Consider the following 16,927-nt stretch of genomic DNA (forward strand, 5'->3'; position numbering starts at 1 on the left):
TGTTGAAATGTTGTCTTGTAGATTTAGTAAAGTAACTTTGATATAAATTAATGTTACTTGAATTACTTTTTCTATGTACGTGTAGTTTAATCATTTCTCAGATTTCTCACTTTGCTCAGAATAACATTTAAAGCAATATCATTAATCACATTTGCCTTTATTATGAACTGTTTTAATACCAAACATTTTCTTTGTAAAATTTGCAATCTATTTTCATCAATTAATTACAGGTGGACAGAATACACCAACAAGACAGAGGTGGGTGTGATAATGGGTTTAGTTTTAATTAAGTTGTTCTACTGTAAATTATTACAAATTACTTGTTGTTTATTAAATGCATGTATTTGTTATTGTTATAATGTAGTTGCAATTCAGCCAATTGCTATTTACAACAATTTTGATAGACGAACACTTTTAATAAAACAAACAAGAAGATTTTATTGCATACATATTGCAATTGATTTACTTATTACAAGTACTATAGCATGTAAGTTTGTTTTAACCTGTGCTTTACAGCATGCTGTGAGTGTTTCCACACGCTTTTTTCAATTAGCGACTGTAGTATTTGAAACTTTGCATGGTGGAAATTTGATATGGAAAGGTTTGCGGTAACACCACGTAATAAATATCTCTAATGAGTTGGGGGAGTTGAAACAAACGGTTCTTTCAGAACCACCCCAACTCATGTAAGGCAGTGGACACTACTGGTAATTACTCAAAATAATTATTAGCATAACACCTTGCTGACAAGTTATGGGGAGAGGTTGATAGTATAAAACATTGTGAGAAATGGCTCCCTCTGAAGTAACGTAGTTTTCGAGGAAGAACTAATTTTCCACGATTTTGTTTTTCGAGACCTCAGATTTAGAATTTGAGGTCCGAAATCAACCATTAAACGCACACAACTTTATTTGACAATGGTGTTTTTTCTTTCATTATTATCTCGCAATTTCGAAGACCAATTGAGCTCAAATTTTCACAGGCATATGTTGAGATACACCAAGTAAGAAGACTAGTCTTTGACAATTACCAGTAGTGTCTTTAAAGATAGTAATTGTATGGTGTGACCATAAATTAGTAACTGCTACTAATATGTGATGGGCTCAGTCAGTCTGATGTAAACCACTACCCACCTATTAGGAACAATGCTTTGATGGAATGAACAATTTCATAGATCTATGCAAGTTTCACATGTATCTTCCACATCTTAATTTGCATCAGGGATAAAGAATATTAATTTTTGTTTTACCCATATTTTTATACTGATGTGTGTTAGCACCGTATACTTTCGCAGGCATTTCACTCAGGTGGGATTCATGACCTTTGCAATTCTAGAGCAGTGTCATACTCGACCAGCGAGATTGCCCAGTTGCTAAAAGGCAGTTTGAAACCAATGATTTTAGCAGCGGGTACTGCAGCGTTTTAATAGAATGTTCATTATGGTTTTACTCATATACACCGATGTTTGTTAGCACTGTAAACTCTCCCGGGTTCTGTGAAAAGAAATCACAGGCATATTATTTCATTTTATCCTTCTCAGATCACAGGATGGTTTGTCTTCTAAGAAGTATGATAAGAAACACATAGATTAATCACCATCCATCAGGAGAGGATGTGGGAACATCACTGGAGTAGTGCCAAGGCTAAGCTCATGACTGGGAAGTATCAAGATTTACAACAAGTTTTCTCTTATCAAAGTTAACAAATTTAACATCTATTAAAGTGAACATTATTTTGTTTTAAAGACAAAGATTATGAAATTGGTAATAATCCTTCCCAAAATGATTTGTTTCAATTTAAAAAGCTTACATATTCAGGTTGGTTGGACAGCGCTTTTGTGGAAATTAGAGAATGAAATTAATCATTTTTCCCAGATTGATGTAAATAATTGAATATGGACCATTAAATTTAAAGTATGTGTCTGAATGCATAATGATACTTCATCTTTAAAAAAAAAATAACGAAAGAGAATTTTTAGTGTCTTGGCTGAGTGGTTCTAATATTGTCCGATTTGGGGTTTGGTGTGTAATGCTCATAAAAGAACCCAGTTGAAAGGTACAGTCAGACGTATAATAAGGAGAAGGGGTTTGTTTTGTGCGATAATTTTTGGCGAGATTTCGGTCCAGCGTCTTCTAAAAAACTAGTTTTTTTAAACCTTAGTTAATTGTTTATTCATATTCCACTAATCAAAACACACATATTTTAGTGACAAAAGCTTTATTTTGACAAAATACCACTTCCAGGTGACTTTAAGTCAAATATTGCTTCTAACATATAGATGCATATGAAAAGATAAAATTCAAAGAGTGCTTCACTGGTTCCTGTTGAATGAGCTGAAACAATGACAATCTTAAATGGTCATTACTTCATACTTGTCAATGTCTCCACCCCTTTGACCATCAGTTGATCAAATGATTGTTTTTTCTGTCAGTCCTTGGTTCTTTCTGGCAATCGGCAGCTCGCCATGGCAGTTCGCTGTTTTAGTTTGTTTAGTTTTATAAATGGGCACCCATATTGTCATCTATTGTAAAGTGCTTTGAGATATAGCACAGTTGCAGGAACCAATTTATTTTTCAGATGAAGTATCAGGTTTCACTTGGCATTAATAATGCCATCCAACAGGTCCATTTATAGGACTGTATTAGTTCTGTAACATCCAGTTTCAGAGGTTTGCAATCATTTGTGTACAAATGTACATTTTGTAGTATCAAGAAGGTTACCTGTAGGACACATGCCAGAACCAAATTGCACTATGTATAAATTGCACTAAGTACAGATGAACTGGTGGAGTTTAGTTTGACCACTTTATCACGATTTATTTGAAAAAAACTACTATCCAGGAGAAGATTATGGGATTACAGTTTATGCTGATTGATTTTGTAGCAAGGTGAAGCACTGTGCACACTTTTCAAAATGACTGGCTGAATCTAAGCCAGAGCCAAAACCAGGAATTCAAAAAGGGCCATAATTTAGATGTCTACTCCAACCTTTTCAAAATGTTCATTATACCATTCAGCATTGTCAATAATAGCACACTCTGTACTCCTATGTGGTTGGTTCTTGTATGGTAGGTCTAACAACTGTTTGACATCTGGCAATAATCTGGTCATAACTTCATAAGGCACTTCACGTCAGAGCCACTGGACATAAATCAATAATCTCTGTGGGATTTGAGTTCTTGGGATTTGAGTTCTTGGGATTAGGCATGATGGTAAAATTTGTACACCAAGCTTGAACACTTGTAAGGAAGTATGATCAATGGAAGCTTGAAACAATGCTCCAAGTTTATCTGCTGTTTTAATACCAACAAATATTTATGTTTATAGTCTGATATTATATAGATAAAACAGGATAGGTTAGAAACACTAATCTAGACTAACTAGATACATAACAAAATGCATGGGCTCTTATTGTTACGAAAGCTTTTTTTTAAAATGTAATTGGTTAGTCTTTGTGCTACCTCAGCCTTTCTGCACATTTAAAAAAAAAAGAAAAAAAAAAGATGAATGAAAAAAGAAAGTCCAATGCGAACAGCCCAGGAAGTTTTCCTCCCAGGTAACTTACCCGACCCGAATGGGTAGTTTAACCGAGCCAAAGGTGCCCAGGAAGATTGACCTGGTCAGTTTAACCGAGCCAGAAAGTCTAATGCGGACGCAACGACTCGGTTAAATCTCCCATCCTCCGAGACACAAAGAAGCTGACATGTTTTGTCATGGAAGAATAAGATTTTTGTGATTATCGAACTATTCAATGTTACGCAGGGGACCAGCTCGGTTAGTTTACCCACGGTCTCGGCAAGTGCGGACGGTGGGAAAGTTAACCCATCGGAATGTTACCCAGCGTCATGGTTAAGTTACCCAAAATATTAGTCAAGTGCAAACACGGCTTAAGCACTTCATTTATAATTGTTTCCCAAAACTGGATTAGGTCTCGACTTCACAGTCATGCTTTTGATAAAATGAGACATAAATATTATTTGACTTTGATGAAGATTACGTTTATTTCACCACTTCAAGTATGATGAGTAAATTCTGTATCAGAAATAATACTGAAATACACATTTATACATATACACAACATATAAAGTTATAGTTATTAGCAAAGTAAATTGGTTTATGAGTTGCTTTTAGTATTTAATATTTGTTGATTTGATTGGCACGACATAAATATTTGACTTTGATGGAGATTACATTTATTTCACCACCTAAAGTATCAGAAATAATACTGATTACCGGTACACATTTGTACATATACACAAGATATAAAGCTATAGTTTTTTCTTTATGCAAAGTAAATTGGTTTATGAGTTGCTTTTAGTATTTAATATATGTTGATTTGATTGGCACAATTTTATCTTAAAATGAACTTTAAAGCTTTAAAAACTAACAATTAAGCAATATAATGTGATTTTAAATACAAAATCAATGAGACACCTGATTTAATAGAAAGAAAGTATATGGTTATTTTACAGATTTACATGGCATACATTGATACATGCATGAATTGCCAAGTGTATTCAATATAATTCTGGGATTGATTGGCTTTGAGCCATTTTAAAGCGCAAGTTAACATTGACATTTAATAACAACACATGCAGAATTTAATGTGATTCATACAATGTAACTTCTCATGCATGAAATTCAGAAGTGTAAGTTGTGTGAGAAGACAATAAGTTGATCTTTGTTTATCTTCTCAGTTGATCTGATCTGAATACATAGATAAGGTGATTATCTTTGTCCAGAACCAGTTGATTTGATTCATCGAGTGTCTAGCCTTTATTTAGGGCGCACGCGGTGGTGACACCCTTGAATGTCAAGCACAAAGACCAGCGTAAGCGTAAAAAATACCATCTCGTTTATCTCGTCAGTTATTCCTGATAATGAAATATTTACATGTGCATTTTCTTTTTTAGCACGTGACTTTTTAGCGCATCCATATACATGAAGAACCAGGAATGGTTGTATGTGGGGATGGCGAGAACGTGTCTGAACTATCTTATCTTTGGTAATTGTGTGTTCTTATTGGCAAACACTCATCACAGTATGCATTATATTTCTCCTACCAAAATCGGGAGCAAAAATCAAATTGCTAAAGGCCCATTGCCGATCCCAGTGGTCTATTTTCTCGTGTGACATTTAGGGTCGTGCGTAACATCTTGGGGTGCTGCATGCCCCTGGACTTAAGGCTATCGAGGGTATAGCTTGGAATCTAAAAATGCTCTCAGAAAATCTATGTGCGACTGATTCAACTAGTTGGAACAGCCTGTTCAAAATATTTTTCACCAAATTAATTCCAATTATAAGTCTACAGATTACTATCATATTTTGCATTGAACAGCAGACATCTCGAAGTCAGAAACAAGTCAGGTGTTTACCAAACATCATACATTACCCCAGCCTAACACTTCAGGGTTTATGTATCACTTTCTTCAAATAACCCATGATTAATATTGCAAATTTGGTTGTGGAGGAGTCACAAGTAAGACTTGAATATCCATCACATTTGTTCCTGTCAAGCCAGTGACCAACAAATCTTTTCCTCCGTTTGCTTGACAATAAAATGAGTAAGAATCATTGTTCCTCAAATACTGTTGAGCCTGAATGCCTGATTGAGTGGCTAGCATTACTTGATGGGGGTCAGCTAAAGCTCCTGCAGCATCAGTGGGACCATCTTGACCATCTGTACCTCCACTCAGGAACACTACTTGGAAGCCTTCTTCTACAAGATGCTGCAAGTTGGATTGCTTGTTCATCGCAATGGCAACAGCTAAAGACATTTCTTGGTTCCTACCACCTTTACCCTGTCCAACAACTGTTACGGTGGTCTCCCCTGCTCCAATCAAGCATATTGGTTTATTCAGATTAGAGGCATTCTGAACAAGAGTTTGAATCTTTGTTTCAATATCAAGTCCACACAAAGCTATTAAGTCTTTGTTGATTTGTTTGAAACCTTCCGAGTCACTTTTTGTAAGTTTTACTTTATACTGGCAAAGTATGTATTCAGCGATCTTGACAAACGAATCCCCTAGTGTTCTTGCCTCTCCAGAGAGCTCATTAGAAAGTAATAAAGTCTCAAAACCTAAAACCTGGGCATACCTAGTTGCTTCTTCGCTGGCCAATTGGTTATTACCAATGGCAACATTCAATACAAGATCTTGTGAAGATGGTGATGCTTCTTTCTCATTGGCTGTCCCCATGATAACCTTTCTTTGGAAGAATTTGAGAACATTGTTAGGGATTGCGGTGGTGGCTCCAAGATGAGAAATAATATCTAAGCAGTCTTGAGGTGTTGAGTTGTCTGTTATTGTTGGTCCACTTGCTATCATGTCAAGTTGGTTACCAATAATGTCAGACAAAATCAGACTCACAACCTGAAAGTGAAATAAATAGAAAATTGAATAGAAAACAAATCTGGCACACCCTAGCTTCTTCTTGTTAGCAGGGCCTTTACACTCTCAGAATTTAATTACAAATAAACCCTTTTCCCCCTAGACTTTTTATTCAAAAATTATACGCAATCATTTTAAAACAACGGGTTTCAAACTAAAATTCAGAATAATTGGTTCCTTCAAATTTTTTTTTACAGAGTTTTCAAAGTTAAAGGTGGTATGAAGGCATGTTAGCATTTGAGATGATTGCTTTAATCAAAATTTGGAATTGTTGATATTGTTTTCTCATGAAAATTGAATATAAATCGAAGGTAAGAAGTAATAATTGCAATTGTTAGATCCCTGTAATATCTGAAGTTCACACATTACCTGGGCTGGGTAGGCTACCTGTGCCAGACCACCTCCTTTCAATTTAGACATGTGTTTTCTAATTGTGTTGAGTTGAGCAATTGTAGACCCCTTCATGGCTAGAATCTTGGATACATCGTAGATATCCTGCAAGGTTAATGGTGGGATGGGCGCTGGGAGCAAAGCTGAGCCACCACCTTAAAAAAACAAAAAACTTATATCAACAGGAGACACATCACAAATTATGACACCCCTTACAAATATTCTGCCTTTTCATTGGTTTAGAGCACGTCACATGATCGGCTTAGTTTTACTAGACGTCGGTCGTGTGATAGTGCATTTTTGCAGTGTGATAGTGGGTCATTTGCCATGTGATAGTGCGTCGTTTGCCGTGTGATAGTGCGACGACTATCACACGGCAAGACGTCTTTTCACCCACCTCGAACCCGATCAGTTGTGCATCTGTGTATCTGAAACGCACGTACGAACGTTACGTGTACGAAGATGATAAATAGTATGTTGGGGTGTTGTAAAACAAATATTGACTGCTTTAACTAGTGCTATGGTTAAAACTACGACTCCCTCGGTGATCCCCGAACCGTTCCATTTTCCCTCGGCTGCACCTCGGCAAAATAGAACGCTCCGGGGATCACCTCAGGAGTCGTAGTTTTAACCATAGCACTCGAAGCAGTCAATATTTGTATACTTCATGGTGAAACTAGGAAATCAAACTGCTTTGTACAATACAATAAAGTCACCCATACCATAGAGCAGGGAACAGACCAAGAGTATACATATACAAGCCCATAAAATGGGTCTTTACGTGGCACCATGTCAATTAATGATTTCTTTTTTAAGCAACTTATTTTCTGATAGAAATTCACAAAATGCTTCACCGTTCTAATCTTGATAACATTTTCCAGTGATTTGACTTGCAACACAAGTACCAGGGTACAAGTATCTATCACTGGGAACCATGTACTTGTCAAACAGTAAAAGGGTTCAAGATTCTCCCAAGATATTACAAATAAGACTCTTTTCATAGACTGATGTCATTATATTTTGTTTTGAACAGTCCTTTGTGAGTTTAAAGTCACCTGGAAATATAATTTTTTTTTCTTTCTTCAAACATTAGATTATATGTTTCTGAACAATAAAATAATTTGTTGAGTGATTGTTTTTAACGATTATATGCTTACAAAAATAAATAAAGTTGTGTGGGGGGTGACTCCGCCTACCCCTTTTGTGACGTCAATCGAGGCAGACTTTGCATCGATGGAACATCTAACACACGTACGTGCATGTACATTCAAGTCTTAGTCGTGAGTTTGTCTGTTTCGAAAAAGTTTTTTTCTTGCATTTTTTTCCGGAAAAGTCAAACAGGTGTATTGCTGCTGGATGCAGCAAAACAACTAAAGATGGGTCAGTTTGCAAAGTGGTCCGGTCCGACTTCTTTTCCAGCGCTGTGCAGCAAACACTTCGAGCCGTCGTGCTTCGAGAATCCGGAATACACTACACATTTTGACATGAAGAGAAAAGTTCTTTTCTTAAATGTAACGCCATCCCAACAATTTTCCCAGCTAGTGGGGAAGTCGAAGAAGGTACCAGAAAGACGTAACGAACCTAAAGGAGCATTTGCCTAACGTGAAAAAAATCAGGTATTGTTTCAACTTTGAAGGCATGTTTTTAGCTTGCGCAAGCGTCATTATCTTGTGTTGGCACTGCATGCAATTCATCGCGCCTCATAACGTCACAAACAGCGCCCTCTCGGGTCGGGCTTATTTTCATATTTGTAAATAACATGGAAACTAATTTTATAAAACCTTAGTTAATTGTTTATTCATATTCCAATCATCAAAACACATGTGTGACCCACTCTGTAAAAATGTCGCCCAATGCAATATTAAGTTATGGACAGTTTAATACGGAAAACGTAAAAAAAAAAAAGAAAAAAAAAAAAGGTCTTTAGTTGCATGGTTAACCTTTAGAACACTTACTTTTAGGCAATAAAGCTACGAGTACAACAATTTTGTGATTATACTTACATGTATGTCTAATTTGTATCCTTTTGCACACAATGGTAGTTTAAAATTTTACTTGTAATTTGTTTTTCAAAAAAAATGGTGTAGTGGCTAATATCAAACGGGAGTAACTCAGCAACGCAATACACCCAAAGCTTAGACACATACAAAATTACTGCTGCTGATGTGTTCTTTCCAGCCATGCATATAACTCAATTCCTGAAATTGCCTACATCTGACTCATTTTCACAGAGCGGGTCACATATTTCAGTCACAACAGCGTATTGACAAAATACCACTTCCAGGTGACTTTAATATTCTCACCCGATATCAAGGCAATCAATAGGTCATCCTTGCCAAGATTAGATGCTAGCTTTGTTATCTTATCTGCTGCCCTCTGTGAATCTTCATCAGGAAAGTTGTTTTTAGCTCCCTCCATTATCACTACCTTGGAGTCACAGGATGGCAACATATCACTGAAAATAACCAAATAAAGTCTTATCGTATCCTTTATGTAATAATAAAACAATTTTGTATGTTTAATACTGGATGGATATGGTGAAACCTAGGGGGGCGTTGCCCAGTGTATAAATGGGAGGATGGAGATTTGTGATACAGGTAATTACATGCAGAACTTTGGTTTTGGAAAACATATTGTTACGTTAAAACCAGTTAAAACCAGTTAAAGCCAGTGGACACTTTCGGTAAACAGTGTTGTCCAAGGCCCACACTTCGTGTATCACAACTTAATAACAAACCTGTAAAAATTTAGGCTCAATCGGTCATCGGAGTCGGGAGAAAATAACGGGAAAACCCACCCTTGTTTCCGCACGCTTCGCGGTGTCATGACATGTGTTTACTATAAATCCGTAATTCTCGATGTCGAGAATTGATAATTGTTTTAATGTTTTATCAAAAAGTAAAGCATTTCATGAAATAATATTTCAAGAGAAGTCTTTTACCATTACCTTCTGTAAACCCTGTAATTTGTAAATCCGTGAACTTTTTTTTCTTGCCTGTTCCGAAAGTGTATAATGGCTTTAAAATCAGAACTGACTATTCCAAAGAGCATCGTCTGCAAAATGAACACATCTGGAATGAACATTAACACTGCTTTGCTATAGTCAGGATAGTCACCGAATAAAGCTTGCTTGATCTGCATATATCGGTACAGAGTTTGAAGCACATAATGAGCTCTGATTGAACAATGCCAGTTAGTCGATCAGACTTGAAACTGAATTGACAGTGGACTATAACCAGTCTGTCTCTCTATATCAATACATTGCAGAAACCAAAACTGGCATAAACGGGCGAGATAAAGAGGATGTACGTGAGGGTGTTCAGTGAGATACTGAAAATACAAATTTTCAATTTGAATAGTTGTCCAAGGTGTACATACTAACCTTCGTCCAGCTTTAGTAAGTGCATCCTGTATACTGTGAGGTACACTAGCAACTCCATGTTGTATATGGTCTCCTAGGATGTCTTCCACTGCCCCTATCATACCAATCACAGCCTTGCCAAATCCTACTATGTACACATTGTGGTCCACCTAATATGAACAATAAGCACAACTGTCATGTCAAGTCTCACACATTTTTGATGCTTGAAGAAAGGCATTTTCAGGCCCCATTTTTCTATAAATGCATTATGTATTTGTTTGTGCTTGTTTGATGCATCTGAAGAAGGTCCGGTTTGGATCGAAAGCTAAGGCCATCTACCCTACTCATTATATTATTGTTTTACCAACCCCATATAAAGAGTAGAGAATATTTGGTACACCAAGTTTATGATAAATAAAGGCCAAGATCAAATACGAGGTCACAAGTTTCAGAATAATAATATTATAATAATAATAATAATAATAATAATAATAATAATAATAATAATAATAATAATAATAATAATAATAATAATAATAATAATAATAACAATAACAATAACAAAACAATAACAATAACAATAACAATAACAATAACAATAACAATAATAATAATAATAATAATAATAATAAATGCATAAGAAGAGGTATTTTCCAAGGTGACTCTCTGTCTCCGCTGCTGTTTGTTCTTGCACTGATGCCCCTGTCGATGATTCGAAGGAAGGTGAGTGCAGGTTATGTAATGAAGAAGGACGGATGTAAGATCAACCATCTGCTTTTTATGGACGATTTGAAGTTGTTTGCGAAGAATGAGGCCGAGATCGACTCTTTGGTGCAGACCGTCAGGATTTTCAGTGATGACATTGGGATGCAGTTCGGTCTGGAGAAATGTGCTTCAATGACCATGAAGAGGGGGAAGAGGGTACATTCCGATGGCATTGCTCTGCCAGATGGTGCACAGTTGAGGGCTTTAGGTGAGGAGCAGAGTTATCGGTATCTTGGTGTACTTGAATCTGACCATGTCCTTCACAAGGAATCAAAGGTAAGGCTAAAGGCAGAATACATCAGGCCTGTAAAGAAATGTTTGAAGTCTAAACTAAACGGGGGGAACATGATTAAGGCGATTAACACATGGGCCGTGTCTTTGATGAGGTACAGTGCGGGTATTGTCGAGTGGACTAGGGAAGATCTAGATGTCACTGACAGGAGGACAAGAAAACTAATGACCATGCATGGCATGCTACACCCGCGGTCAAATGTTGGTAGACTCTATCTTCCGAGGTCAGAGGGCGGAAGGGGGGTTGCTTAGCGTGGCGGACAGTGTTAACATCGAGCGCAGAAGCTTGCATTGTCATGTCAGGAGGACCGAGGAGAGCTTGTTGAAAATTGCACAAAGGTACACGAGGGCAGACGAAGTTGGGCCGAAGGAGTACAAGAGGGAAAGGAAGGAGGACAGACATCAAGATTGGAGGAACAAACCACTTCATGGCCGGTTCTTGAGGTGTACTGAGGAAGAGGCCAGCAGCAAGTCATGGAATTGGTTAAAGAGTGGAGAACTAAAGAAGGAAACAGAGGGCTTGATTACTGCGGCGCAAGACCAGTCTCTAAGGACAAATGTAATGAAGGCAAGGATAGAGAAAGCAAACGTCTCTCCATAAAGCAGAGGAGACTGTATTTCATATTGATAGCGAATGCAGTAAGATGGCCCAGACGGAGTACAAAGGAAGACATGACAAGCTGGCCAAGGTGATTCACTGGGATCTGTGTAAGAAGTATGGTGTCAAAGTGCTTGCAAAATGGTACGACCATGTTCCGGAGAAAGTTGTAGAGAACGACCAGGTCAAGAGCCTATGGGACTTTAACATTCAGACCGATCATGGCATACAACATAGGCGTCCGGATGTTGCGCTATTAGATAAGACGAAGAAGATGTGTCATCTCATTGACATAGCTGTGCCAGGTGATATAAGGGTAGCTTCGAAGGAGATGGAAAAGATCGAGAAGTACCAGGACCTGGCCAGGGAACTTCGTAAGATTTGGCAGGTAAAGGAAAAAGTAGTCCCCGTGGTGGTTGGAGCACTTGGCACCATTCCCAAAGCACTGGGGAAACATCTAGATGAAATAGGGACAAATGTGAGGGTAGATCTGTTACAGAAGGCAGCGCTGTTGGGAACAGCGAGGATCCTGAGAAAGACCCTTGAGATCTAAGGCTACGGGACGTAGCCCGGCTCGAGGAGTTACCGGCACAAAGGAAAATGAGATCTTTCTTTTGCATGCTGTGATAAAATGAAATAATAATAATAATAATAATAGCAGTAACAATAACAGTAACAGTAACAGTAACAATAACAATAACAGTAACAGTAACAATAACAATAACAATAATAATAATAATAATAATACAGACATTTATATTAGGCAGTGGCTTATTTAAATATATACTCTACTGCGCATAACAAGGAATACAAAAATGAACAAACAAATGAACAAACAGAACAAGGTTGAATTAAAAGGGTGAAGTAAACAAATAATTCAGTTTCTCTTTTATCTGAACCCACTCTTTTACTTGCCTGTAGGCACTATATAGATTTCTTTCTCAAGCTTTTATTGTGCTTTCGTTTTTAAAAGAAGCATACGTTTATACCTTAAAAGTGCCAGAAAAAGACAACAAAATAGTTTTTGACTGAAAACAAAGCAGATTATGCGATAAAGCTTGTACCTAACCTGTACTTGTGCAACTCCAAAACAATGAGGAAATACCATTTGAAGATCCCACAATCTGTTGCTCTGATTCCCGTCATTATTCATTGATTTCACTTAAACATGACCATCAATTGGTGAATTGTTCACGTTGGTTTTTTTTTTTTAATAGAGGAAGAGACTTAATAAGCTACTCCCCTTTAATGAGGACACACATGCAGCTTTGCAATTTTGTTCAGTTACATACCTTGTACTGCTTCTGATTGACCCTGAGACAGTTGTCATGGTAACTTAGTGTCTTGGAAACTATACGATGGGGTAGTACAGCTTCAACTCCTGCTGCAAATATGTTCCTTGCATCTTGCTTCAGTTTTTCCATTTGGGCATCCTGTAGAGATTATTACAGTAGTTGATAATTTTATGTGATGAAGCCATTTAGAATTGGAGCCCAACGTTTACTGAAATTTCTACTTTCTACTTTCTTCTTTCTTGGAAAGGACAGACCGCCAATGGCATATTAATGGCGTATTTTGTACTGTGTTCCTATGTGATACTTTGTTGACTCTGTTTCACTTATCACTAAATAACTGTTGAAAGGCTTAAAAGGGCTGTGATGATATAAAAAACAAACAAGAAAAGTCGTGTTTAAAAACACAAATGCCCTGCAAGCCAGTCCGTTTCATGACATTCGACATGTAGAACAGTGTTGGGTTTTTTTCACAAATAATCTTAGCCAGTGTTGTACAATGCTGTGCTGCCGATACTCTGCCATGTAGGTGGGAAGGACCAATGGGTGAAAATACTCATACACACTACAACTAAGTTACCATTGCTGAGTCCTGATTATTTGTTGTCAAGGAAGAGGTGTGACCACGAAGCTTATTACAGCCAGATTGGTTGAATTTTCCAAATATCCTTCTGTCCAGATTGTGTCCACAGGAAAGCAACCACCGTGACATCTTATCTCTAAAGATCACTGTAAAACTGCCTGTGGAAATGCAGTTTAGTTATAGTTTAGTCTGGATGTTAAACTCAACCAAGCTAATGGTAGTACACTACAGCAGGCCTGTATGCTTCGTTTTTGAAAAGGCAAGGGCACCAAGGCATTTTCTTTTTGGCAAAGGGTACCCTATGAGGAAATTGTAAATTTCTACTAGAGTATATCAAGGGCACCAAGGCAATGGCAAGGGGCAACGGAGGCAATCGCCTTCGTTGCCTCCGTGAAGTATCAGGCCTGCTACAGGTTATGCATAAACGCAGATATCATGTCAATTTCGTACAGTAGGCCTACTTGCTATACAATAGGCATCTGGGGTTGTACTACTCACTAGCTAGACAACCACAGATGTATTGTTTTGTTATACCAGTGGCTACTGCTTGTCAGTCGAGTCGCAACTCCCATTTTCGAACTAAGCGATTAATTGTGCTGCCACAACCACTAAAAAATTATCACAACTAGTACGACTAGTACGACTATTCACGACAACAGTTTACTAACAAAACACAATCGAACATCAGTGACACAACCCTTCAATCCTTTTTAAGCTTGAATTTTGCATCTGCGGCAAACATTGCCACAATGCATACTTGAGAATTAGTCGAGACTAGTGTTGTAGTAGTAAATTTCACTAGTCGACCAAGGGTTGTTCTAAAACCCCCTTGACCCCTCCACGTCTGCCCGTTCTCGAAGCGTGTCCCAATTCCGAATTCATCAAATAAGAGAATAAAAGGGTAGCGACTAATTTTTTCACGGCCGTTTATAGGGCAGGGTCGAATTGCCGTGTGATAAAGGCCCGAGATGAAGGCGGGGGCAGCAATTCGACCCTGCAAGGTTTTAAACGGCCGTGAAAGAACTAAGAGCTACCCTTTTATTCCCATTCATAAATACCTTTTTTGTTTAAAGGCGTAATAAAGTAAGGAACTCTGTCAAACTTATCCCATTTCCGACATGCTTGAGCTCTGTATATTTCTACCTCCATGGTAATGTACATGTACATGTTACATATGTACGACATCAGTGTGTTGCATGCCTATTTCCGACAGTTTCCGGTTCCATTCGTGCATGCGCGTATAGTCTTGGTGCAACACGTTCTGGTTTTCCTTTCACACATAGCACTGCCAACTCACCGACAGCGCCTGCAACGCTCATAACAAGAAACGTCTTGCATCAAGACTAGCGCGGAGTCAGGGGGTCGAGGGGATCGTGGGTAGTGGGGGTCATGGGGGTCTTAGAACAACCCATCGCCCAGGCCTACTGGTGGGTCTAGTCATAAGTCTACCTCTATCCATGGTCTAACTGTTCCTTGCTCGATGTGTATGGTCAAGCATACCCATTTTGTTTACATAACCACATCTCAGTATTCTCACTCATAATAATTTTGTATGATGTAGACCCAGTGACTGGGGTGCTAGATTCCTTTTTCAAAATATTGACATTATGTTGTTCTTCTAATGTAAAAATTTCGAAAAAAGGAATCTAGCGCCCCAGTTACTGGGTCTAGATTGTATACGTATGAATTGGGATATTCAAATTGGTAATTCAATGGACCCTTCCCATGAAATATGCTAATTACATTCACATATGCGTACAGACCCTGTTGGTTGGCAAACGCCATAGAGTTGTGCACTAAGCAGACGCGCAATCGCGTCTGCATCACGCACCCATTAGCTGTGTACAAAACACATGTTCCCTCATTTTGCCAAACAAAACGTAAGTGCGCACGCGCTACGTGCAATTCACATATTTCATGGGAAGGGTCTATTTGATTCAATCAAAATTTGTTCTTAAGGGGTTTGTTGTTGTCCATTGTTCTTTTGTCCAGGTTTCTTTCATTGTTAGCAGCCTGGCATTGAGCCTTCATGAATTCACCTGTCCTTTTAGGAACATTTTTCCGTCTTGGAGTGGAGTGGTTTCATCCATGAAACATCAAAATAATTATCGGCTCAATGCACAAGCTTGCTCGTGTACCATTGTTGCGATAACGTAACCCTCCTGCCGACATCGGCAGGACTACGGGAGGGTTACGTTATCGCAACTAAATAACCTTACAAGCTCTGCTTCTTTATGGATCACTCCACAGTTTCATGAATGTCCATGCTGATTATTCATAGTTAATCTTAATCTTATCAAATAACTATTTATTTCTTATAAAATTTACAATTTACAAATTGCCTTTGTTTAACTTTGTGTTTGATTTTGATACTGTGGAAATAAACTGACCGACCGATTGATTGAAATCAATATTAATTTCCATTTGTGAAAAAGGAGAACAATAATCAAACATTTAGCACTAGTGAGTGTAGTAGTAGTACGTACTCGTATCGTAGAACGTAGTTGTAGTACTACAGTACAATAACTTAACTTTAAATTAAATGTATCAAAGAAAATCAAGAACTGGTTGAGAAAAATTAAAACAAATGAATAAATGAAAATAATATTTTATGGAGGAGACTACTACTACTAGCCCACCTTAAAACACATGCCATGGTGGCTGTCTGTAGTTCGATATTCTGTCCCTATCTCACCTCATCTGTGGATTCTCGTTGACCAATGTTGTTGTTGCGCGCCTGTTCCCACACGCACGTATCCCTGCTGGTGTGGTGGTAGGGAGGTCAAGGACGACCCACATTTTGGTACAGTCATTATCAGTGAACTGATCAGCAGGTTTTAACTGTGGTGAACTCAATGTGTGGGTGGGGGATTGCGGTGACCTTAGCTAGCGAGCGTGCTCAGTAAAAAAATGTTGTGCAAACTCGTCATGCCAAGTCTAAATCGATGGCAAACCAGCCGGCCATTGCATACAACACAAGTAAGATCCATCTTAATAATTGCAGACGACGTCATCACACAACATCTCAAACTTATAACCAACCGGCGCAGAGAGAGAGCACGCCTTTTCTTGGATTTCATTTCGGAAACGTTAAGAACCAAGATTAGACTTGCACAAAGCTTTTTCTAGCGCGATGCGGCGCTCTCCTGGCCATGCATCGATCATGGTAGGTAGCCGGGCTGGGAAAACATTCGGGAAAACAGGGGCCTTTCTCAAACCACGGCTTGGGCTCCGGCTCAGGCTTAGGCTCCGCGTGCTG

At 38.2% G+C, this 16,927-nt stretch overlaps 1 protein-coding gene across 3 annotated transcripts; it reads right to left on the reverse strand.

Moving 5' to 3' along the window:
• Positions 1–3,565: 3,565 nt before the first annotated feature.
• LOC117305133 (glycerate kinase-like) lies at positions 3,566–16,747 on the reverse strand. 3 transcript variants are annotated; one of them, XM_033789926.1, is made up of 7 exons: positions 16,364–16,747; positions 13,666–13,826; positions 13,086–13,226; positions 10,161–10,309; positions 9,082–9,233; positions 6,758–6,933; positions 3,566–6,370 (listed from the first exon to the last, which is right to left on the reverse strand). In XM_033789926.1, exons 2-7 carry the CDS (start codon positions 13,795–13,797, stop codon positions 5,444–5,446), a joined length of 1,677 nt encoding a protein of 558 aa, XP_033645817.1. In that variant the 5' UTR covers positions 13,798–13,826; positions 16,364–16,747; the 3' UTR covers positions 3,566–5,443. The 3 variants fall into 3 exon arrangements, with proteins under 3 accessions (XP_033645817.1, XP_033645800.1, XP_033645810.1); XM_033789909.1 differs by having other exon boundaries at positions 16,308–16,383; XM_033789919.1 differs by lacking the exon at positions 16,364–16,747 and having other exon boundaries at positions 13,666–13,957.
• Positions 16,748–16,927: the final 180 nt, after the last annotated feature.

Source organism: Asterias rubens, chromosome 2, assembly GCF_902459465.1.
Source record: "Asterias rubens chromosome 2, eAstRub1.3, whole genome shotgun sequence".
NCBI lineage: Eukaryota > Metazoa > Echinodermata > Asteroidea > Forcipulatida > Asteriidae > Asterias > Asterias rubens.

Excerpts from the sequence above, each read along its gene's own strand:
- LOC117305133 (XM_033789926.1), bottom strand. The coding sequence starts at position 13,797 with ATGTCACGGTGGTTGCTTTCCTGTGGACACAATCTGGACAGAAGGATA. Across the intron at positions 13,227-13,665 it reads ATAATCAGGACTCAGCAATG|GATGCCCAAATGGAAAAACT; the intron begins GTAACTTAGTTG and ends TAATCTCTACAG. Across the intron at positions 6,934-9,081 it reads ATTGATTGCCTTGATATCGG|GTGGTGGCTCAGCTTTGCTC; the intron begins GTGAGAATATTA and ends TGTTTTTTTAAG.